A 24329-nucleotide genomic window follows, 5' to 3' on the forward strand; every position below is an offset into this window, starting at 1 on the left:
TGGTTAGTATTCCTTCTGCCATGTACCAGGGGTGTTTTTTTCTATCTTGCCAACTAGTGCTATGAATTTCAGGGCAGCAGCTGGGAACCTGGCTAGTCAGAATGAGGCTAAGATCTCTCACCAGCAACAGAATGAACATGCCTATGAGATCCTGGAGAAGAAAATCCACCTTCTGCAGGAGGTGAGAAAATTCCTTTACAGGGATTTATGTGTGTGTGTTTTGCTGACCATTTTAGTAGGGCACAATCATGAGATCCTGCAAACACAAAAAGTATAATAGAAATAGATTCACCCCAGAAGGGTCAGTATTCAGGTAAAGAAATGACATTCTGGAATGACTGTTACAGTTATGCTATATTATACTTATGTTTTTTACGTTTTGTTTGCGTTTGCGTTTGTTTTGCTTTTCTTTTCTTTTCTTTCCCCCTTTTTCCTTTCTTTGTGTATTCAGTAGAAATGTTTGTATTCTTTGTTTCATTTGTATTTGCATAATAATTCAATTAAAAAATCCAAAAGCTTAAATCTTATAATGAGCTCTGTTTAGATTAGCCACTCAAGTCTGTTTAAAGATAATTAGCATGTAGAGCAAGCTAAGCTCTTGGACAGCATTTTACAAAGCCTCACTGAGGGTAACTATCCTGGAAAAAGACAGTTGGGAAATGAGGAAGTTCAGTTCTAGTGTTGGGTATCAGTTTATTCAGGTGTGAGATTTGGGAGTTCCGTGGCTCTCACTTGTGGATTCTGTTCACCCTTGCTCCAAGAAGTGCTCCCATCAAAGGCAGTTTATATGCCCCCTCCATGTTTAAATAGCACATGAGGGGCTGCATGCATGAGTGCCATCTCTGGCTGCCTGTCCCAAGTGCATCAAAAAGGTGCATTGAATGCATCAAGAGATGTGTGTAGAATCCTCCACATGCTGGAAGAGCCTGATCTCATCAGGATCCCCTCTCAAACGGAATAGCTATGTAACCTTAGGAGTGGTCCTGCATTGTCATGGAACTTGCTATCTAACCCTAATTCAGTTAAATGATGAGGAATATTTGTTTTCTGGAGTAAATATGCTTGCAGCCTAGGAGCTTAATGAAAACCATTACTTCAATGTACTTATGGCTAGAGAATGGTGTACATGTGAACTCTGACCGCTCCTGGTCACCATTTGTGATGGATGCAGACTCTGTATCAGAGTTAGAATCTGTAGGTGCAAAACAGAGGAAGCGATGTATATCCAAGTTGATTTAGGTGGGGTGAAGGGGTCTCATTCTATGATGTGGTTTTGACAGACTAACTGTACTGACATTCCATATTGAATGTTGACTGTAGATTTCACCAATGCGTTCATTCTCAATGTCAAGTGAGAGAATGACTTCAATGAGGTGTTACAAGCAGTCCAAGCCCCTCTCAGAGCCATCCATCCTGCCTGCGAGCCTTCCCAAGACATTTGTGGCCTGCCAAGTAGGATGAAAATACTAGGTGCCTCCTCTAGAGCAGTTTTCAGGCGACACTTGGGAAAACTTTTACAGGGCTCATGTAAATATCCATCACAGTCTTCTGCTGGCCTCCTCCTGATTTCTTCTGAAGAGAAAGACTGAGGTCTCTTTGGTTTGGACACAACAGGAGACATCCAAACTGGAGGCACCTACTCTTTCAGGATTCCTTTGGCTGATTTCATCTCTGATTCTTCCTTTAGGAAGCCCAGTCGGCAAAGACCAAAGCAGAGAGGATGACAACTATGGCAGAGGTTGAAAAGGATCGCTGTCTGAAACTCACCAAGGAGCTGATGAAGTTCACCAAGCTGCAGGATGAGACCAGGAAAAGCCAGGCTGTTTTGGAAACCTACAGTGCTATGTTGGCTGAGAAAAATAAGTATGTTTCTATGGGTTTAGTTCTACTGATTCGGTTTGTGTCTGCCACCCGTAATGTTAAATCTTCTGAGAAATTTAGGGGAAAGGTTTTTTTATTTTCCCCAAAGTTGTGTCAGTTTGCATTTCTTAGTGCAGAAGGTAGAGATCTTTCCTATTTTAATTAATTCAAGAGGGTTCTGGAAGCTTCTCTGTATGAAAGAAACAAGCAGAAGGTTCATTATATTTAGTTATCACTTCAGAGAAGCTGAGTACAGCTGGCTTAAACGTGGTCCTGTTATCTCTTTCTCTCAAGGTCATGCTGACTATAATAATAGGCCAGAAGGAGCCTGGATTTGCTCTCTTTTCTTTCTTTCTTTCTTTCTTTCTTTCTTTCTTTCTTTCTTTCTGGTGTGGTATTCTGTACACAGTATGCTTAGTGTTAAGGTTTAGTCTTACTATTTGTAACTTTAAGTTAAGTTAAGTCTGCTGCCAATCCTAAATGTATAGATTTGACCATTATGCTCATTTGCCTTCAGTAGCAGTAAAGCTCTGCTGGATGAAATAAAATTGCCTCTGGTCTATTTGGGGGGAATCCTGCAATGTGTTTACAGTAATTTTTTATTCTAACTGTATGCTGGAATCTGCTCAGGATCAATATTGAGTAGAATTCATGACAAGTTGAAGAGGTCTGCGCAAACTTTGTATCTCTCTTTTGGGGGCAGGGGTGAACTTGAGGCCTTGCTGCTGGAAGTCTCCTGGCTTGTTTGGTTTTGTGCTTTGTTGGTGGAGGAAGTGCTCCTCTGAGTGACAGGCTGACAAAGCCATCCGTAGCTCATTGTATTTGCCTCCGTGATGTCCTGACCTGGTCTAACTGCCCACAGTCGTGCCAAATGGCCATCCTGCCCTGTGTCTCTGTATCTCGTAGTGTTCCTTGCTTCCAGCCATGGTGACCAGAATGTTTTTCCTCTGCAGGAAGATTGAGGAGCTGGCTTGGAATCTGAGGGACAAGGAGCAGCTCCTTGAGCAGCTCTCCACAGAGAAGCAGAACCTGTTGCAACGTTTGCAGGAGCATGAGGAAATGAAAGTGCAGGTAACAATGCAGCTGAAGTTTCTCCAGTGCAAGCACTGTTTTTCTAATGGTTCTTTTGCATCCTGCCTTCCCAAACGGCCTGCTGTTGAGTATATATTCCTTGTGGTCCCTTCTCTAGCCACACAAGATGTTTCCCTCTGCCTGGGAAGTGTTTACGCTGGTCTTCAGAGGCCATGAATCATTGTTTTCAGGAAGCTGCCTCCCTTTGCCACTTCTCTTCCCACCTGTGCAGATATTGGCAACGTGGCCTCCTTGCATGAACAAGAACCCCTTCAGTCCCAATCTAATCCTCAAGCATCATTGGACCCGTAACAGAATCCCCCCCAAAGATCCCAGATACCTTCCAAATATTATTATTTTTGCTAATAGAGAGTAAAGCAGATATGCTTTGAAAATGAAACAAGCCTCACAAATACCATGGGCCTTTTCACCTACACATTACACTTTGAGTACCTCCCCCCCCCCCCGCCGCCCCCGCAGTCCAAATAGAAAGACCATTCTGTCCTCACATAGCAGATGAGCCGACAGCCCTTGTTACAGAGGCATTAATGTGCAGTGTCAATTGAAAGAGGCAAGCTTCTGCTTCAGCGAATGCAGGCAGAGGAGCAGCATGGTTCCACCTAAGCCCACCAGTAGACAAAGAAAGAGATAAAAAGCCCCAAAGCTGCCAGGAGTGAGAAGGTGCCTTTGCTGTTATGTGGCATTCCTCTCTCTCTCTCTTTGTACATGTGTGTATTCCTGGATGACTGTTAGCAGGACTGAGACAATATCGCCCCCTGAAGCATGGAGCTGCAAATGTACTTAATAAAATGGTCCAGTGACATGGGAAGACCAGGGAGTTATGTTACTAACTACTTATAATATCAGGCAATAGCTAGTAGCTGCTCATCCTGCACTGAAATCATAGGAGGAAATAATGGGGGAGTGGGAAAACAACTGCATTTCTCTACATACAAAATACTGCATTTGAGCAATTTGTAGTCCCTACAAAATAAAACAGGGACGCGGGTGGCGCTGTGGTCTAAACCACTTAGCTTCTTGGGCTTGCTGATCAGAAGGTTGGCAGTTCGATTCCCAGCGATGGGGTGAGCTCCCATTGCTCTGTCCCAGCTCCTCCCAACCTAGCAGTTCGAAAGCACGCCAAAAAAGTGCAAGCAGATAAATCGGTACCGCTCCGGTGGAAAGGTAAATGGCGTTTCCATGTTCTGCTCTGGTTTCGGTATTCCGTTGCACCAGAAGCGGCTTGGTCAAGCTGGCCACATGACCTGGATACCTGTCTGTGGACAAACCTCGGCTCCCTCAGCCTGTAAAGTGAGATGAGCTCCGCAACCCCAGGGTCATCTGTGACTGGACTTAACTGTCAGGGGTCCTTTAACTTTTTAACAAAACAACAACAGTCAACTGCAGTTATCTGACAATGTCCTCTGGATTCTCCATCAAGGTGAGTATTCAGTGGAAGGCGATTCCAGAGAAAATAGCTAATGTGGAAGGAAACTGTGTTTGTTCTCCTTGTGGTGGAAGAAAGCCAATTATTTGTCTTAGGTTCCAGTCTAAGTCTCTTTTAAAAGTATAAAAAATGTTTTGGTCTTCAAATAACTTTCAAAAAAATTCTGTGAGTCACAGAATTAAATGCAGCATTCCAGTAATAATTTCATGACAGAATAATTGTCTTCTCCTTTGTTATTTATATATGTGTTAGAGCCAGTGTACTCCTCCTTTCTTTGTTCCTAAAGCTTAATGGCTTTTTATCCTGTGTATTAAAGGTGGCTCATTTATTGGAAAGGCCATGACCCTCTTTCCATAGGCACTAATTTAATGTAGGGGTTTGTGTTCCTATGGTTTAGCGGAATCAAACATACATTGCCAATGGCTTAGTTCACATGTAATGCTGAGCCAAACTATTGTTTAGTGGGGAAAACACAAGCAGGTACGTTCCTGGCAGCTGTACTCCTCCCTTGGGAACCAGGCAGAGGGCCTTTTCGGTGGTGGCACACGCCCTGTGGAATGCCCTGCCAGAAGATGTCAAACAGATAAGTGGCTATGTGATTTTTAAAAGACATCTGAAGGGAAGTTTTTAGTGTGTGATGTGGTATTGTGCTTTTACAATTTTTTGATGGGAGCTGCCCAGAGTGGCTGGGACAACCTGGTCAGATGGGCGGCATAGAAATAATGAATTAATATTATTGGTCCTCCTGCTGCTGCACTGTGGTTTGGCTAAGTGTGCCATCCAAACCTGGGCATGTGGTTTGCCCCCCAAAACCAGGAGATCAGGTTCAGACAGCACCCTAAACTGAGTAATGGTTTAAGCATGGCAGCAGGAGAGCTGGGGGAGGAGTTCAGTGATGCCAGTCTGTGAGGACTGTGAGTTCACACTATGCTATGGTTTGGCTTAGCTTTATCTGCAAACTGAGTCAGTGTCATCATCACTGCTCTGTCAATTGTATTACTCACAGATACATAATTCTTCCCTTTCACATACATAATGCAAGCTCAAAGCATCTGAATTTGCATATCTGATGTGACTGTACATTTAAGGTTTGCCTAAAAGTTTATTTTTCTGGTTTTTAGTGTGTTCTATGTATTTAAATCCTGATTGCATGAAAGTTCATTTTAGATGGCGTAATTATAGAGCTGTAGAGCTGGAAGGGACGCTCAGCGGTCATCTAGTCCAACCCCCGCAATGTGGGGATCTCAACTGAAGCATCCGGGATAGATGGCCATCCAAGCTCTGCTTAAAAACCTCCAAGAAAGGCCAGTCCACAATTTCTAGAGGGAGACCGTTCCACGGCGGAACAGCTCTTCTTCCCGTCAGAAAGTTCTTTCTAATACAGACCTGAGCCCATTGGTTCAAGTCCTGCCCTCCAGATTGGGAGGAAAAAGCTCGCTCCATTCTTCCTTGGAGGGTTTTGTCTGCATCGCCGGGTGCTGGGGCCCCTTCCCCTCGGGCCGGCCGGGAGAGCCGGGAGGCTGCTGCTCTGAGAACGGGATGCTGAAGAGCTGCCGGGCGGGGCGGGGCGGGGGACTACGACTCCCAGAAGCCTCCGCGGGCCGGCTGCGGCCGCCATCTTGCCGGGGGACCGGGCGCGGGCGCGGCCGGAGCATCTCTTGCGGGCGGCGGGCGGCTGCTCGGGGCCGCGCTGGGGATGCGCTCGGAGTGGTGCCGCGTGTGCGGCCGGGCGCTGTGCGGCACCCACCGGCGCTGGCTCTTCCACGGGGCGTCGGGGGCGCCGCCGTCTCCCGCGCCGCCGCCCTCCCGGCCCAGCCTGCAGGTGCTCCTGGCTCACGCGACGGGGCGCGAGGTGTCCCGCGACGGGCGCGCCGAGTTCGCCTGCGGCAAGTGCGCCTTCCTGCTCGAGCGCGTCTACCGCTTCGACACGGTCATCGCGCGCGTCGAGGCGCTGTCGCTGGAGCGCCTGCAGCGGCTGCTGCTGGAGAAGGAGCGCCTCAAGCTGTGCCTGGCCGCCCTCTACCGGAGGACCAACGGCGCCCCCCAGGCCCCGCCGGAGGGCCAGCCGGAGGGCCAGCCGGGCGGCGGGGGCGCTTGGGACGCCCGCTACCTGGCGCTGCTCCAGGAGGACTTCGCTTTCTCGGGCCTCGAGTGCTGGACGGAGGGCGAGGCGCGCGCCGACGAGCAGCCGCCCGGAGCCCCGCGACGGTGCCGGGGCTGCGCGGCGCTGCGCGTGGCCGACGCCGACTACGAGGCCGTGTGCCGGGTGCCGCGGAGGGCGGCGGCGGCGGCGGCGGCGAAGAGCGCCGGGCAGCCCCAGCGCCCCGCCGACGGAGAGAGCCTGGACGACGAGGCGGCGGAGGCGGAGGCGGACGGGCCGGGGCGGAGGCGGAGGTGCGCCGAGGAAGCCGGCTCGTCCTCGCTGGAGTCGCTGGCGTCGGGGCCCGCGGGCGGCGGCCTGGCGGCGGCGCTGAGCCTGCTGAAGGCCTTCGGCTGCAAGCCCGTGCGCAGCCCCCGCGGGAGCCGGCTGCCGGTGCCGGCGCGGAGAAGCCCCGAGGGGGCGGCCGGGGCTCCGAGCGAGGCGCCCGAGCTGCGCGAGCTGTGGGAAGAGCTGTGCGCCGACTACGTCCCGCTGCGGCCGAAGGTAGCGCCATCCCGGACCGCCGCGGGGAAGGAAGGGCTGCTGTCGGGGGCCGGGAGGGAGCCGAGCGGGGAGGAGAAGCCTGTTTCCCGGCGAGGCCCTCGGCCAGCTCCTTTTTAGGTTTCCGAAGGAGCGGCTGGCCGCGCATGTAAAGGGGCTACAAATCCTTCTTTTCGTTTTACCGTTAAGAATGCATTTTATTCAAAACGTATATTGGACTTTGTGCAACAAAGCAGTGCTTTCCCCCCAAGTGGATGTGTTGAGCATCAGGGCAGCAGAACAAAATCCCGCTTTCTGTGCTGTCATGTAATTAAGTACAAAATGTGAAACTGCAAAGTTGGCAAAATTATTTTTGAAGGAGGAGAAACCCTTAAAAGGCATGGATTGAGGAGGGGGTGGTCTTGTAAAGGTACTGTACACCTGGCAGCATTGTGACAATTTTCTCTCCTCTTAGTGACCTTGTACAGATGGTATCTAATATGGGGTTGTGCTGCCTATAGACAGACTTCTGCAGTTTAGATATTCTAAATAATTGGTGTCACCTTGAATTAATGACAGCTCCCCTAGAACTGTGTCAGCTGCAGTTGCCAACATTCTAGGTACCATATGCAATGGAGTCCTGGATTCTCTTGGCTTTGCTAGAATTTGAAATCTCATTAAGTTCAACTTCTGGTTGTATTTAAGAAATTGTGCCTCTGTCATCTTTAATTTAGAAACATCCATGTCAGCCGAATTGGATTCACGTCAGTGATAAGTGCTGATTTCAGCTAGCAGCAGAAAATTTAAAAAATGCATACCAATGATTGGTGACAATGGCATTTTCATCTAGTTATCATCCAGCTTCGATTAGGGGAAGCTCACTGAACTGCTTTTAAACACAGTAGTGGAAGCTTCGCATTAAGAGCTGAGCCTCCGAAGCCTTTTGCGGTTGAGGATTATATTGAGCTTGTAACACCTTGAGAAAATCTTGTTCTGTTAAACCTTGGGGTTATCACTATTGCAAAGAAGTAGGTCCTTTTCTAGAGCTTCGGCTTAAATTGAAGTCAGTAGGTATGACAAGACTGCAATTGTCGTAGCACTGAAAAGACCCCCAAATCTGTTGGCCTTCAGCTGGTGTGTGGCCTTTTTGACCCATAACTTGAGTGGCTACCTGGCAATCCCATGCATGTTTACTCAGAATTAAGTCCCATTAAGTACAATGGAATTTCCTCCCAGGTAAGTGTGCATCGGATTGTGCCCGTGGGGTGGGTCTCACAAGCTAAAGAGAAAAGGTCAGATCAGTTGTAGTAAAATCATATTTGAGAAAAATATTAAAAGTGCATGCTGAACATAGGAGCTGGGTATGCAAGAGTTTGAAGGCCACTGTGCCAGAGAATAACCCGTGTTTAATTTTAAGAAGATAATGGATTTAATTTTCTGTTTTGATCATTTACAAACCCACACTCTTATCTTTGAGGGCAACAAAATACTGTCACCAGCCAGGGTTGCTTTCATTGTCAAATTGCAACAGAGGAGGCCTTTTTAATCCAGATACGGCTTGCTTTAAAGCTGTACGTGGAAAATCAGAAACGGGCCAAGTTACATGTCTGCTAGAAAACTTGATATCTGGTACTTGAGCCAGATATTGTATTCTGTGCTTAACATCTGAAGTAAGACACTGATGCAGTTTTAGGATGCCAAGGTGATGATGCCTCCCAGCATTAAGGGCTAGAATGTCAGATTAACTCTGAGGAAACCTAGAATCAAATCTGTACTGAGCCTTGAGCTTCACTTAGGGCAGCCTGCCTAAGCCGAACCTGCCTCACAGGCTTGTCTGGGTAATAAAAGGGAGTTGGAGTGAGAACTAGGTATATTATGGTTGTTTTTTGGAGACAGGATGGAATAAACTAGTTGGTAAAAACAGAGGAGCTAAGTGGCTTGGTTTTAAAATTCCACCATACATTGAATAATACATATGTTTTTACTCCAAGGAGTGGCTGTAGATCTTTGAAACTACTCTCAAAATAATCAGCAAGCTCCTCTTGGGTTCCCTTAAATGAGCCCCAATGACTTGTCTCATGTAGCTTTTCTTTTAATGGTTTTATGTTGACCTGCTGTTTTTAGTGGCTGCTTAATTTTACTCAACCTACTGATTAAATCTATTGCTTTTTAATTGTGATGGTAAGCCGCTTTGTCATGCCATTGTCCTGAATGGTGGGGTACAAGTATTTGAAACTAACAAATAAAAGTAATCATCTTAAAAACACCAAGAAATGTCAAATAGGAAAAAGCATTACAAAATAATGAAAACAGTAATTTTAATGGCAATAAAGTAACAAGCAATGATAGAAGAGCCGTATTATACCACCACCCCCTTGAAACACTAGCAAGCAAAAGCTCTTGGAATTCATTCTCTGTTCTTTGTTACTGTGACACAGAATAATTTCCAAGCAGCTTAATACAGTACACAACTTTTCTGCAAGTGTGTATAGCTTTTGGAGCATGTGGGACATTAGTAGCATTGTTGTTTTAGACATACTTTATTAGGAATACACAGTTTTTTTACCTGCGGAGGAGTGATGAGCAGCTAGCAGCAGAAAAAGATCCTGGTCTTCCCTATAAAACAACAACTCATTAATTTGGACGCAGCTTAGTAAGGCTGTGACAAGAAACTGTCTGAGTAGAGCTGTCAGCAGTAGCGTATTGCCCTCACTCAGAAAAGGCTGTGCTCTGGGAAAGATGGAGCCATTCAGGTTTTCCCCAGGAAATGTTTGTTTGACGTCACTGTGACAGATTCAGATATCAGAAGCTAAATCTGTTCACTATAGAGAGGATATTCCATACATCAGACCTTTAATGGCATTTGGGAGGGCACTCAGATGAAGCAAAAGGGTTATGAAATATTTTTACTCCACAATTCAGGGGCAGCACAGAGTGGGGCTATTTAAGGTACAGGTCCCTGCACAGTGATTTCCCTAGACACCTCTGGATCCTGAAGCTCAGCGGTGAGTCTGAGCCTGGTTGCAGTACAGACTTTCAAGGCACAGGACACAATTGTTGTTAATGCCAGACCTTGCTTTTGCCACCATGGGGAAAGTGATAAAGACTACAGATTACCTCAGTAGGAAGTCATGGAGTTGAGGCAACTTTGTGCTGATGAACATGAATCAGACTCCTTGCTTAGTGACTTAAAGGAGTATGAGGGGAAATTGTGCAACAGAGAACAAATATTTTGGAGCTGCCTTGAATGTCATTGTGTGTCAGAAAGGCAGGAAATATTTTAATAATAAACTCACACAGACTTCTTGTACTAGACATATTAGCTCCAGTACAGCTTGAAGAAACAAAGTAACTTGAGTTCTGGTTAGTTTTGCTAGAACAATGAGGAGGAATGAGGAATGAATAGCAAGAAATGGAATTGGGAAGAGCAGGCGAAGGGGATAATTAATTTCAGTTACAGATAGGTAGCCGTGTTGGTCTGCCATAGTCAAAACAAAATAAAAAAGTTCCTTCCAGTAGCACCTTAAAGACCACTCATCACAGCTATCTGCCAATCACCCAATCCCACCACCCTTCTGAGTAATACCCCCCACCTTCTCACTATATAGAAGGGTCTGAGTGACTTCTGTTTCAGTGTATCTGAAGAGGTGTGCATGCACACGAAAGCTCATACCAAGAACTAACTTAGTTGGTCTTTAAGGTGCTACTGGAAGGGATAATTAATGATACTTTAATTAGTAACTGATGGAAAATTAGATATTTGGGTAGAAAATGGAAATGTCAGGGAACTTGAAAGCTGTGTTTATGGAATTGGAAGGGTTAAATGGTCCCAAGGATAGCCTCTCACTGTGAATCTCCTTCATTTACCAGTCCATTTCCCTGCTGAGCTATATAACAATGGAAGCAAACTGCAAAAGGAACCTTATCTGAGCAAATGTCACTTTTTTCTCACCCTTTTCAGTATTTGTTTGAAGACCAGCAGCAACTGACTCCAAGCAACTTATCACAAGACAAACAAGCATCTGAACTAAATAATGTAGAACTGCTGGAAAAAATCAGCTGCCTTGATACTACCAACAAGGTATTTTTTAAATAATAAAAGTCAAAAGTGCATTAAATAGATTTGGGGCTAGTGTGTGAGTAAACACAACACATGGTGAGACATCTATAGCCTTTTCCTGGCCTATGTCTAGTTGTATGGTGGTCATAACATCTACAGGTGCCTGTGCCCGTAGTCAAAAATGCATAGGTTCGGTCCTATTTTCAAAAGCTGGAAGGGTTTAGATTCCATACTTCAGACGATGTGTGTTAGATGAAAAACACTTTGTTCAAGACATGGGAATGCAGAGCTGGGGACAACCAGACACAGTCCTATTGCCTCAGCACTTTCGATGCTGTGCACTTCCTCCTAAGACTGGGGTGGGGACTCTTCATCCCTGCTTGGTCTGTTCCTTTTGAACTGGTTATACCCCTCAATTCCTACATTCCAGTCACGAGTCTCATCCCATCAGGTTTCAGTAATACCTAAGGTAAAGGTAAAGGTACCCCTGCCCATACGGGCCAGTCTTGACAGACTCTGGGGTTGTGCGCCCATCTCACTTAAGAGGCCAGGGGCCAGCGCTGTCCGGAGACACTTCCGGGTCACGTGGCCAGCGTGACATCGCTGCTCTGGCCAGAGCCGCACACGGAAATGCCGTTTACCTTCCCGCTGGTAAGCGGTCCCTATTTATCTACTTGCACCCGGAGGTGCTTTCGAACTGCTAGGTTGGCAGGCGCTGGGACCGAGCAGCGGGAGCGCACCCCGCCGCAGGGATTCGAACCGCCGACCTTTCGATCGGCAAGCCCCAGGCGCTGAGGCTTTAACCCACAGCGCCACCTGCGTCCCTAAATACCTAGTAATACCTAGCAGGCCATATTTGCCATCCTGAATTGAAAGCTCCATTTCATCTTGTTTGTTTCCCATACTCTGCATTTGTGTTGAGACAACTGAATCCATGGGTTGGGGCATGTGGGCTTAAACTTTTGTGCTCAAGCCTAAAAAACTGTTCTGGGCCAGTTGGAGCCATCAGTGTGTTACACACACGCACACATTGTCATTACAGCCTGTGGATGTGATCTGTCGCAGTCAGAAGCAGTCAGTTTGCTAGTATCACAAAATGCAACCTAACACTAGGGTGAGGCTAGGGGGTGTGTATTACACATTTACTTTAAAAATGAAAACTTAAATCCTCAGGTTTCATCTAAAATTTCCCAAAATTATGGGGCAGTAAACTTTCCAATAACACAATATATGTTGGAGGCTTAGGAAATTGCAGTTCATGTAAATATGTAGAAAGGTTGAGTAATTCAGCAGTAGGTTAAAGCTGCGCAGGCATACCTCATTTTATTGCACTTTGCAGATACTTCTCCTTACGAGGATGTGGGCGCAGCTGTAGGCAGCACAGCTGCTTCCAGAGAAAGGAAGCTGCCTCCCTCTCCACTCCACCCCTGCAGCCAGCGGGGCCTGGCTTAATAAACCTCAGTAGAGTGTAAACATAACTTATATGCACTGGAAAACAAAGAAAATTGTGGGGCTCACTTTATTGCAATATTCCCTTTATTTTGGTGGTCTGGAACCAAACCTGTATTGTCCCTGAGGTGTGCCTGTACTGAGAATGGAAAAGAATATCTTATGTGGTCGAGTTCAAAGTGTGTGTTTGTTTACGACATTTAGCAGCTGCAAGAGAAACTGAATGAGATGGATTTTGAACTGAAGTCTGTTCAGCATACATCCCAGAGACAGGATCACAAAATCCAGACCTTGAATGAGACCTTGAAGAGCAAAGAGAAAGAGGTTTGTAGTGTTGCCATCTCCTTGTCCAGTAAATGCTGAAATAGAGCCAGTGATTCAAAATTACAACTAACTGTTATTTGTAGCATATGAAATCTTCCCAGTATGTGAAATTGGGTAAGATAATTCTATAGAGAATGGGGTGAGCTGTCCTTTCTGGTACAGCATTTTAGGAAATTCTAACAGTCTTGTTGCACCTTGGGGCGGAATTTCCCGAACATGCCCACCAACTGAAGGACTCTGTCTTGTGCAGTGGGGCCTCTGCTTTGTGCCCTACCAGAAATAGGCTCTGGTGGGGATTCAGGGGACCACCCCCCCCAGAACAGCACTCAGGGGAGGAGTTGGGAGATTGCTCCTTGTAGCAAGTGGCAGCGCTTGTGCAGAGAGAACATGTGAAATAATGCAATGTTGAAATCCATTATCTCAACTACCCCACTACAGATTATGTCTCGGGAGGGGGAGGTGATAGGTGCCTTTGCTAATTTCTCACTGCTCAATTCTGTCCTGTAGTCTGAAGAACTGTACCGTGTAATTGAAGGGCAGAATGAGACAATAGCCAAACTACAAGACACACTACATAAAACCCAACTTGGGCAATTGCAGGTATGTATCTTATTTTGATATTTCTTGTCTTATATCGAATATGTCTTGTCTTATCCCAGACATTTGAACTAGAGGTTCAAAGTATATTGCCCTGATGTTTAGAGTACTGTATTTCAAGAAAATTAGCTGTAGATTGTAATATATGGTAAACAAAGATAATCCCCATTAGATTCCAAGGAGACAAAATACACAGCCAAGCTATTCAGATTATGTAGTGTACATGCAGATGCCACTAGCTACGTCCTCACTGTCTGAAAATGTTCCACCCTTAAAGAATTTTGCCTGCAGCATTGGCTACCGGCAAGAGCCTATGATATACCATGGAATGCACTTTTAAAAGCTCCAGCATTTTTCTGGGCAGTGATTTCAGTCTTAACCCCCCCCCCCGCCTTTTCTGTTTTCACCTTTCTGCAGATCCCAGGGGGCTCCTCCATGTTGCAGCAGACACAGCCGGCAGCACTCCTTGAGGTACAGAACACACTTTTCTTCACTCGGCTGGAAGTGCAGCAACTGAAGACGGCTCAGCAGAAAAAGGATCTCCAGCTGGCTGAGGCCAGGAAGACCTCCTGCCTTGCAGAAACATGGCTGCAAGAGGAGCAGCAGCAGAAAGAGGCTGCATGGAAACACAACCAGGTATGGCATGAATTCGTTCCTTGAGCCCTTTTCACCCCTCAAAATATAATAATAATAATAATAATAATAATAATAATAATAATAATAATAATAATATAATATTTATTTATACCCCGCCCTCCCCGGCCAGGACCACGCTCAGGGCAGCTAACACCAAGTATATAATACAATAAAAACACAAACGATTGATTAAAATAGAGTTCAAAATCACATTAAAATCAAAATGAAATTGAATGGCAACAACTATAGTGGTAAGGAATATTAAATATTCATCAGGCCCGGCCATCCGTGCTGGTCCCATAGAAAGAGGGAGGTCAAAGGCCTGGCAGAACAGCTCCGTCTTGCAGGCCCTGCAGAAAGATGTCAAATCCTGCAGGGCCCTGGTCTCTTGCGGCAGAGCGTTCCACCAGGCCGGGACCAGTCTAACCTCCTTGAGGCCCGGGACCTCCAAAGTATTAGTGTTTGCAGACACTAAGGTCCTCCGCGGGGCATACCAGGGGAGGCGGTCCTGTAAGTACGAGACTTCTAGGCCATGTAGGGCTTTAAAGGTCAAAACCAGCACCTTAAACCTGACCCTGTACTCCACCGGGAGCCAGTGCAGCTGGTATAGAACTGGCTGAATGTGGTCCCACGGTGAGGACCTCATAAGGAGCCTCACTGTGGCGTTCTGCACCTGCTGGAGTTTCTGGGTCAGTTTCAAGGGCAGCTCTGCATAGAGCGAGTTACAATAATCAAGCCTGGAGGTGACCGTCACATGGATTGCTGTGGCCGGATCAGGGTGAGAAAGGTAAGGGACCAGGCCTAAATGGAGCTTGAACAGCTGAATGTCTTGCATTGTACTTTGCTGTACTTCAAGGGCCAGAAAATGTTTTCATGTCACAAATAAAAAGCCTCATGTTACTAACTGTAAAAGTAAGGTTCACACAACCGGTTTGTGGCAGTGTGGTGGAAATGGCCAGAGTTTGCCTTTTGGGGAGTGTGAGCAGTCCTGTCGCTTTCCCTGTTGCAGCTCAGTTCAACCTTTCTGCCCTCTTGAGAGCTCCAGAGATGCTTCCAGGCCTGATTGACTAATGACTACATTGTTGTGTTGGTTTCCAGGAGCTACGTTGTGCTCTTCAACAAGTAAGAACAGAGCTGCAGAACAAAAACTGGCAATGTTGTACTTTGGAAAGAGAAAGATGGTCAGAGATGCAGAAACAAGAGCTGAAACTGAAGCATCTGAAGCACAGGCTGGCTTGCAGAGAACAGCTTCTACAGGTGAGATACAGATGGGTTGTTAAATTCTGTTTGGGCAAAAACACACCTTATTTCAGATGGTGTGTGTGTTTAACAGGTGCGAAGGTCCAAAGATAAAACCAAAACAGTTCCCAGAGTTGTTGGTGTTGGGTTGGGAAATACAGTTGCTAAAGGGAATCTTCCACACTAGTCTGGAATTAACCAGCTTTGTTCATCTGCATGATGCTGTCATCCTGTATATTTTTTTGCAGTAGTTCTGTCTTTTCTCACAAAGGCTATAACATATTCAAAAGAACAGAGGAGTGGTGTAGAGCTGTTTTAGAGTGGTTCCGCTCCTTCCTCCTGGGCCGTGTTCAGAAAGTGGTGTTGGGGGATGAGTGTTCAGACCCCTGGGCTCTCAATTGTGGGGTGCCTCAGGGTTCTGTCCTCTCCCCCATGCTTTTCAACATCTACATGCAGCCGCTGGGAGAGATCATCAGGGCATTTGGGCTGGGTGTTCATCAATATGCGGATGATACCCAGCTCTACTTCTCCTTCATGTAACGATGCACGGGGAAATGAACCTATTGCAACTCAGCACACATTTATTATAAGATTTGTGGGGAACTGCATTTTTGTTCACTTTTACTTGGCTAAAATATGTGAAAAGTATAGTAAAGAAAAGGAATGACACCCACCACAATGAGGCTCAAACACCCAGCAGCCATTTCACACCAGTTGGTGCCAACAGAGCATATTGGGATGTACTCAAAGGAAAAGCTCAGTAATGGAAGGTTTATTTAATTCTGCTTTTGGCTTACAGTGCATTGCTAGGAATCTAACAACACACTAGAAACAGGCTAAAACATTATCCCATTGTTCAGTTAAGATGAGGCTTGTTAATTCTTTATTCCATTCATTTCTCAAAGTCTGTGTGTCAGATTGACACTAAACCTCTGTAAAAAGTAATAGCTGGGGGGGGGGGTTAGCTTCTAAGGATTCAGTCAAGTGTTTGAGTATTTCCTGTGTCTTGGATGTGGATGCATCAAATATCAAAGGAAATCCTAATCTAGCCAGCACTTCCTGCATGTACTGTTTATAAATTTTATCAAAAGCTTTTTCAGTATCCTAAAAAAAAGATTACTTTCTTATTCTATTTAAATCTATTAGATCAGCCACTAGCCTGATATTGTCTGAAGCATGTTTAGTTTTAGTGAATCCTGCCTGGTCACTCATTATTATTGGCAATATCCCTTGTTGCACTCTATTTGCCAAAACGGTTGTTAAAATATTTATATTTACATTAGTTAATGATATTGTCTGGTTTTGGTATAACCGATATATGCTTGATTGAATGTCATTGAAAGAATTCCCCTCTTCATATAATAAACATAGTTTTGATGCTAGAAGATCCACACAGTTTTAAATCATTCAGATGGGAATCCATCTAATCCAGATCTTAAAATCAGAGATGCTAAAAATTTTTTGTATACGGTTTAAATTTGGTATTTTATTTTTTTAAAAAAGGACACGTGTATCTTCCTTTTCTACTTTCATTGAGTTGCCCATTCTGCATGAAATTTTAAAAACCTGGGTATTAATATCACTTGGAGAATTTTATAATTCACTGGTCGCCCCTCTAATACTGGGAATCAATGCTCTGTCTTTCTTTTGTTTTAAACAATTAGCCAAGATCATGGTTGTTTTTTCACCATTTTCCTAGTATTTCTTCTTTGTACATGCAAGCATGAATTCTGTCTGTTGAGAAAGAATATTATTTAATTCATACTTTTTTGTATTTTGTAGATGGATTTCTAATCATTTGTGCCCAAGATTCTTTCATTTATCAAGTTATTCTTTCCCTTGTTTTTAAGCTGATTTTTATTGGAGGCAGGTGCTATAATATGTCCACTGATACGTGCTTTGTACGCTTCCCATTCAGACTTTCATACAGAGGTTGTTGCTTAATTCAGTTCAAAATATTGTATAGTCTCTTCCCACTTTGGTTGAACAAAATGTTAATCATTAAGTAAAGACATATCAATACACCAGATACTAGAAGCTTTCCCCAGGTTATGGCCCCCACATAACTGCATTATGATCAGATACATAGTAGGGCTGGGTGATGTATCAAAACATTGCCCCAAAGCAGTTTGAGGTCTTGACTGCAGTTAAGGATTTCAGAATTTCCAACCCGGCAGTATATTGCGAATACAAGCCTCCTCCCTCCCTCCCCACTCTAGCCACTGCCTACCCTTTGCATGTGTTCATTGCCTTCTCCAATCACGGAAACAACCGCTGAGACAGTTAGGGTGCCAGTGGCAGAAAACTCATTCTGAATCTGACTGGACACAGGCTAGAGCTCAACGCTGAGCCTACCAAGCGACGGCGAAGAGGACTTTCACTTTTCACTTTCTTCACTGCCTCTATTGCATCTGCAGAAAATAGCAGCAGGAGACTCTTTCAGGTGGTTCGTAATTTAACGGAACCACCTTTGCCATCAGGGCCTGGTATAGACCCCAAGATCTCCTGCAACGATTGTGCAAAGCTTTTTTTGCAGATAAATTCACTCAGATTCGGACTGCTTCTGGCTACCCCCATCCTGTGAGCAATGGTTTTTCAGAAAGCTTTCAAGGTAAGCCCTATCTAGGCTGCTCTAGAGTACATTGCAGTGGCCAGTCAAGGTTAAAGGAGTCGAAGGTGCTGGGCCAGTCCTTGCTGTCTCATGATAAAAGGCCATGCTTGGCTGTGGCTTGTGCCCTGACCTTGGGTAAATGTGGGTCAGAAAAGTTGCCTCCTTGTCCCTATTCACAACTGCTTCATTTGCCTTCCCAAGAACACTTGGATCTCTCACCAGCATTGCTTCTCTCTTGGAGCTTTCTAAAGTTGCTCAGGTGTTATTGATGGTGTCAATATGTTCCATTTCTGCAGGAATCTAAGGAACTTATTCAGTATCACCAGAGCTTGGACAAGAGCCCCACATCAGCTGATAATATGGTGAAGAAATTGCAACAACGAATCAAAGACAGGGATGCCATCCTGGAGGTAATTACAGAGGTGTCCAGCGCAATCTGTTGTGTATTTTTTCTGTGTTCACACTGGTGCCATCCTTTGCTGTTCCAGGTCTCCTCAGCTGGTAGGTTTTGCGGAGCACAGAGCACCCTGCTCTGCACCTCTGAGGTGGCCTGCTGCTCTTAGGTGGCAGTCTGGGTGGCTTCTGTAGGGGGTGGGGCTGCATCTTGCCCTTTCCCTCAGGCAGCCAAATGTCTTGGACCGGCCCTTGCAGTGCCAAGAGCAGATGTCCTCTTTTCTCTCTTGTCTGGCGCATTGAAGAGGGGAAGGGGAGCTGAATCTCCTTCCTAACGATGAGTGGGGTGAGAGTTGTGAGTTCCACAATATTGTGGAACCCTTTTTCTATGTTTGTAAACCATTTAAATAGTTTATATGTATTTTATTAAATTATAATCTTGGTTGCTTGAGTTTGTGACGCACGCTACTTCTTTGCCCACTCGTGGCCTTTTTTGTTGCAGCAAGCGGTTGATGAGAAATTCTGTGTGCTTGAAGACAAGGAGCAGGAGCTGCAGCAGCTTCGCTTGGCTGTGAAAGAGCGAGAGCATGACTTGGAAAAGCTGCGCAGGGTCCTCTCCCATAATGAGGCTACCATTCAGGTGGGTTGCAGCAGGAAGGGCAATGCTTATGCCATTCCTTCCGTCTGCCATGGTTCCCTCCCACTCTTGAGACTGACACTGTATTAATGCAGCACTCTTCAAGACGACTCTTGCAGCAATTCCTTTGCCATTGCTTTTAGGTTGACTTGAGCTATGTTAGGGTTAATCCAGAGTTTCAGAGTAGCACTCAGCACAACTTAATTATACCTAATGGTGCCAACAAGCCAGCCCAACGTTTCTATCCTCACATAGAATCATAGAACCGTAGAGTAGGGTCCTCTAGTTCAGCCCCCTGCAGTGCAGCAATCTCGGCTAAAGCATCCATGACAGATGGCCATCCAAGCTCTGCTTTAAACCCTCCAAGGAAGGAGAGTAAGTCCACAGCCTCCTGTGGGAGACCGTTCCACTGTTGAGCAGCTCTTACTTGTATGTAGTAGCTCTCCAAAGTCTCTGCAAAGGGCTTTTCTCTCCTGAATTGGGTTCTTCTGCAGCAGAGATCGCAGGAGTTGAACTTGGACCTTAAAACCTTAAAATGTCCAAAGTATGCATACCACTGTAGAGCTGTGCCCCCCCCCCCCCAGTGCCGTGTGCATAAAGGACCTGATGGAAATAGATGTTGCTTGTTTTGTACCATGAGAAATCTAGACGGAAGTCTGGCTTGGCCTTCTGTTGATCTCTTTGCTATTCACTCTCTCCCCTCTCCCATAGGGAATGGAGAGCTTGCTGAAAGCAAAGGGCCTGGAACATGAGCAGCTGTTGACAAGCTACCAGAATTTGCGCTGGCTGAAAGAGGAAGTTGAAGCAAAATCTCTCAAGTGGCAGGCAGAGCAAGAGGAAACAATCCGGCAGCTGCAGGCGGCGTTGCATGACAGGAATAAGAAAGTGGAAGTAAGTGAGAAAGGCAGCTCTGTTGGGAGGCCCTGGGACTGTTGCCCCCTCCTCTCAGCCAGTGATTGATCCAGGTTCACAGTCATTCTGCAGGTATGACATCGTTACTAAACCAGAATCCAGAAAGCAGTTGTTGGTTGTGCTGGTCATTGTACATTGCCAGAAATGGTGCCCAGGTAATCGTAGTTGAATAACCTCTGAAATTTTCTCTTCTCCTTGATCTCAGCACCCTGTCTGAAATAGGAAGGCCTGCTTTCCTCCTCCCTCTTGATTATCCTTGTCATTGTCATTTCCCTAGGCACTGTCAGAAAAACTGCTATGCAAGCTGGGGCTTGGGCAGAGGGAGCTTGTGGAAGAGCTGTATCTCTGCCTTCAGCAGAAAGAGCAGATCATAGAGGAACTCCTCAGTGACAAGAGCCGGCAGACTGTGGAGCAAATGGCTGAGCTTCAGGAGTTGCTTCAAGCTGTCCACACCAGAGAGCAGCAGAGTTGTGTAAGTGGGCACCTGTGCACTGGGGTTGGCACTCTTCTCTTGGGCTTTCAATGCCACTCTCTCCCAGATGCATCTGCAGGCGTCTCTGTCTCAGCAAGAGAGACTCAGTGGTTGGGGAGGTGGAGCTCCTGCATGGCTACGATGGCTACGTTCTTCCTCTGCTTCCAGAGGTAATGTGTCTCTGGAAACCAGATGCTGGGACTCAGAAGTGGGGAGGATGCTGTTGCCCTCAGGCCCTGTTTCCAGGCTTCCCATGGGCATCAGGTGGGCCTCTGTGAGAGGAGGATGCTGAATGGCCCTTTGGCCTCATCCCTCGGGATTTTTCTTATGCCCTCAGGTTCTTCTGTCTAGTATGCTTCCTTCTTTGTGTAATCTGTTTAGGAGTCTTTCCATATCAAATATTTGTACCTCACGCTTGGGCTCTCATGACAGGCTAGGGATTCTGTGAGCGCACTCCCCACCCTGCTGAGTTGCTGGGTGTGGTCTCCGAGGGGATGTTGGAGGCTTGGCATCCACACCCAATCTGACTTGTCTGGTGTGGCTCAGGCTCGCAGTTGCCCCAGAGCCCATGGAATCCTACCTCAGATTATATCTGGTTCAGTCCATGTGGCAGGGTGTGCTTTTGATCTGGGCAGGAGTACGCTGATCTAGAGTTCTACACTGCTGGGTGAAACTGCCACCTCTCCCGAGTCCCTCTGCCACCAGTGCCTGGCTGCAGCTTGTTTCTGCCTCAGTGGCAGAGGGACTCGGGAGCAGCAGTGGTTTCACTCGCAATATACCACCAGGAAGAGCCGCCTTCACGGCTGGCCCTCATACCAGTCCTAGTTGATGTATCAGTACTGCCCAGAGTGGCTGGGACAACCCCATCAGATGGGCAGGGTCCTACTACTACTACTATTATCATTATCATCATTATCATTACCAGATATCTTCTGAGAAAATGGCACGGGCTTTAATAGAAAGAAGTTGTGAGCTGCAAGATTTACGTCAGCAACTGCAGGGCCAGCTTTCACAAGAGAAGATGGAAGCTTCCACTGCCCATCTCCTACAGAAGGATGACTCAGAAGTAAGAATGTGCTTCTGTGAGAGAACATTCCCTCCCAGAGGTTGGCCTGAGAGGGGGAGGGGAAGGCCTGCTTGGAAAGAAAAGGGGTGAGGAAATGGAGGTCCACGCTGCAATAATCTGTGCCCTGAGCAGACTCTTCCATCTTCAGTGGTGCTCAGCCTCAGCCTCCAGTGCCACTTGTGCTCAGGGCTTAGGAATCAAGTGGGGAAATGGTTGCATGATGGCCTGGCCTGGCCTGCAAGCCCAGGACCATATGGAGAGAAATGGTTTCTAATGATGCATTTAGCACCACATCTAGCTTGGCCCTATGTGTGCAGTTTTAAAGCAAAGTGTTTTCAGAGCAGAGCCTTGAAGTCTTTCCTAAAGGAAAGAAATGAGAGCAATGTTGAAGTGAGTGAGCAGAATTGGTGCTTCTCAGAGGGAGAAAACAGAATGTGAGCAAACACTGTAGTTTCTCATTGTTAAACTTTGGAGTTGAATACTTTATTCAAACTCTCAAGGCCTATGAATTATCAGTGAAATAATGTGTATATTTATGTTCTTAGGCACTGAGGCAAGAAAGCTCAAGCAAGAGCCCCACTACCATGACATCTAAGAACGGAGATGGCCATTTCAACGTGGAGAAAGGTTGGTCCATAAGCAGCTTCCATTCAGTTTAACCCTTGGCCACCCAGAATGTTTGCTGGCAGGAACAATTCAGCTGCTTCATGCTGCATGTGACCTCTAAGCCCACGGCTGCTTGTCAGGGAGATGGAGCTCTTTGCTTTGCCTGCAGGGGCCCTGTGCTCCTCCAGGGAACGGCCGCTGCCTGAGCACACTGGACAGGTGCTGCCTGTCATTGTAGTCCAGGGATGGGAAGCCTTTTGCCCTCCAGATGTTGCTTGGACTCACAACTCCCATCAGCCCCAGCCATCATGACCAGTGTTGGCAGTTGTAGTCCACAGGTTCCCCGTCTCTTGTGTGGATATCACTGCACTAGGTTTAATTTGGTGCACAGCACCCTCCTGAGTCCTGAAGGAAAATCACCTGGCTTTGAGACTGCCTTTCTGGCCCCGGTGAAAGCTTTTTTATTAGTCCAGGGTTTCTTTGGGGAGAGGGCAGGGGGAGCAGCTGACCTGTTAATCTCTGTTGATAATAATGAATATGAGTCTGTTCTCCCATTATTTATTTATTTTGCTTTGTTCTTATTAATTTTTATTAATTTACTTTGTCTCCTGTTCTCTGCTGATCTAGGAGTTTCTTTGGGAATGCCCTAAATAAATAAAGCTGAATCAACATGTGATTATATAGTTGCATGCATCTTTCTCTCTGTGTGTATTCATTTTAAAAAAAACTTTTGGGAGGAAAGTGGAATCCTTAACTCTTTTTACTCTGGTTGTTTTTCAACTGAAAGTTCCCCTTCACCTCCAGGTTTTTCTCTCCAAAGGGATTGCACTGCTTTTGATTTTTAATGTTGTGAGACGGGGTAAGAGGTATGAGATCCTAGCCTAACATTGTTCTGCTTTCTCTCCAGGAGCTTGGGAGGCAACTGCTGGACTTGAGGAAGAGCTTACTGGTGCCAAAGAACAGCTTGAGCTATTGACACAAAAGGAGAAGGAAAGCAGAGTGAGTCTGAGTCAAGGTATTGAGGAACAGAGACCCCTGGCAGCACAACCAGCATCCCCATGTGCTGCCTGCTGAGCGGGAAAGGAAGGGCTGTAGTTCTGGGCAGTTCTCCTAGGGAAGGATGTCATGTGCCAGCCGACAGATCCAGCAGATGGGCAAGCCTAAGACAGCATGAGAAACATTTGCCACATCCTCATGTGGCACTTCTCTCCCTTGCCTTCTCTTTGCTGTTACTGGCTCTCGTTTCTCTTCTCCACAGTTGGAACTTGCTGCTCTTCAGTCTGTCCTGGTCTCCCAAGAAGAGGAGCTACAGGTTCAAGCTTCTGATGTTGAATCTCTGACTAGAAGCATCCAGATAAAAGAAGAACTCATAAAGGTGGGACAAAAGGGCCCTGACTCTGGTTCTCTCTGGCTGCAGATATCTGTGTGTATAGCTTAGTATATGATTTAACACTGGCAGCAGAAAACCTTTGGTTAAATGCAAAATTATAAGAAGCAGCAGAATCTTTTAATATGAAGCAGGTTTAGTTTGTTTAATCACAGGCCTTCTTTGGGATGTTGCAAATGAAAGACCTGTGTTGGGTTTTTAATTCAGGGCCTCCCATTCCAGATGTACTCCACACTTTAATGATGTGGAAGATCTCTTGACTGGAAGTTGGTGGTAGACGCATGGCCCAGGGCCATGACTGCACTTTTCCATTCTCCAAGTCACTCTCTCCTTGACTTCCAGGACTTGCAAATGCAGCTGGTTGACCCTGAAGAAATGCCAGTAGTTGAGCGACTTTCCCAGGAAGTGTTGATGCTTCAGGAAAAGGTAGCCAAGATGGAACAGCAAGGACAGGAAGTTGCTGAAAACAGAAGACTGCAGGTATGGCAGAAAAGTGTCGCGGCGATGTGGTGGACACAGGCTAGTTTGATTTATGTCTGTTTCCTGCTCCTCAAAGTTGCTCAGAGTTACCTACGTAGGCTTTTCTCACAACAGCACTGTGAGACTACAGTGAGAGGGTGACTGGCTGAAAAGGACTGTGAACTTCCTGAGCAGGCATTTAATCCCCAAACGGCAGTCTAAGGGCAGCCCTCTGTTGATTGCACTTCACAAACCAAGTTTTACTCAGAGTAGACCCACTGAAATTAAGGGGTCTATTTCTCTGTCTGTGGGAAATTGGAGGCTTTCCTCCTTTGCAAAAGACTCTGATATCAGCACCATTAAAAGCAGTCTTGGTATGTGGAGTGGTCCACCTGCATCTGCCTTCGGTCAAGATCTTCCTCAGGAAATAAGAGAAGCAAGCAGCATAAATGCAGCTTAGGTCACAATCTGGCACAAGGTTGT

At 46.2% G+C, this 24329-nt stretch overlaps 1 protein-coding gene across 6 annotated transcripts in view; it reads left to right on the forward strand.

Moving 5' to 3' along the window:
* PDE4DIP (phosphodiesterase 4D interacting protein) overlaps nt 1–24329 on the forward strand; it is a 97527-nt gene that overhangs the window by 20691 nt on the left and 52507 nt on the right. For 3 of the 6 annotated variants that reach the window (XM_079981004.1, XM_079981007.1, XM_079981005.1), the window contains exons 5-21: nt 73–181; nt 1688–1863; nt 2814–2931; nt 10960–11079; nt 12712–12831; nt 13339–13431; nt 13846–14064; nt 15163–15321; nt 18211–18324; nt 18810–18947; nt 19656–19835; nt 20134–20328; nt 21254–21394; nt 21940–22021; nt 22908–22999; nt 23259–23375; nt 23730–23867. In XM_079981004.1, coding sequence (XP_079837130.1) covers nt 73–181; nt 1688–1863; nt 2814–2931; nt 10960–11079; nt 12712–12831; nt 13339–13431; nt 13846–14064; nt 15163–15321; nt 18211–18324; nt 18810–18947; nt 19656–19835; nt 20134–20328; nt 21254–21394; nt 21940–22021; nt 22908–22999; nt 23259–23375; nt 23730–23867 — 2311 coding nt within the window. Of the gene's footprint in view, nt 1–72; nt 182–1687; nt 1864–2813; nt 2932–6066; nt 7023–8111; nt 8235–10959; nt 11080–12711; nt 12832–13338; nt 13432–13845; nt 14065–15162; nt 15322–18210; nt 18325–18809; nt 18948–19655; nt 19836–20133; nt 20329–21253; nt 21395–21939; nt 22022–22907; nt 23000–23258; nt 23376–23729; nt 23868–24329 lie in introns of those variants that run through there. The other 3 variants (XM_079981003.1, XM_079981006.1, XM_079981008.1) reach the window with 3 other exon arrangements.

Source organism: Podarcis cretensis, assembly GCF_951804945.1.
Source record: "Podarcis cretensis genome assembly, chromosome: 6".
NCBI classification, from domain to species: domain Eukaryota; kingdom Metazoa; phylum Chordata; class Lepidosauria; order Squamata; family Lacertidae; genus Podarcis; species Podarcis cretensis.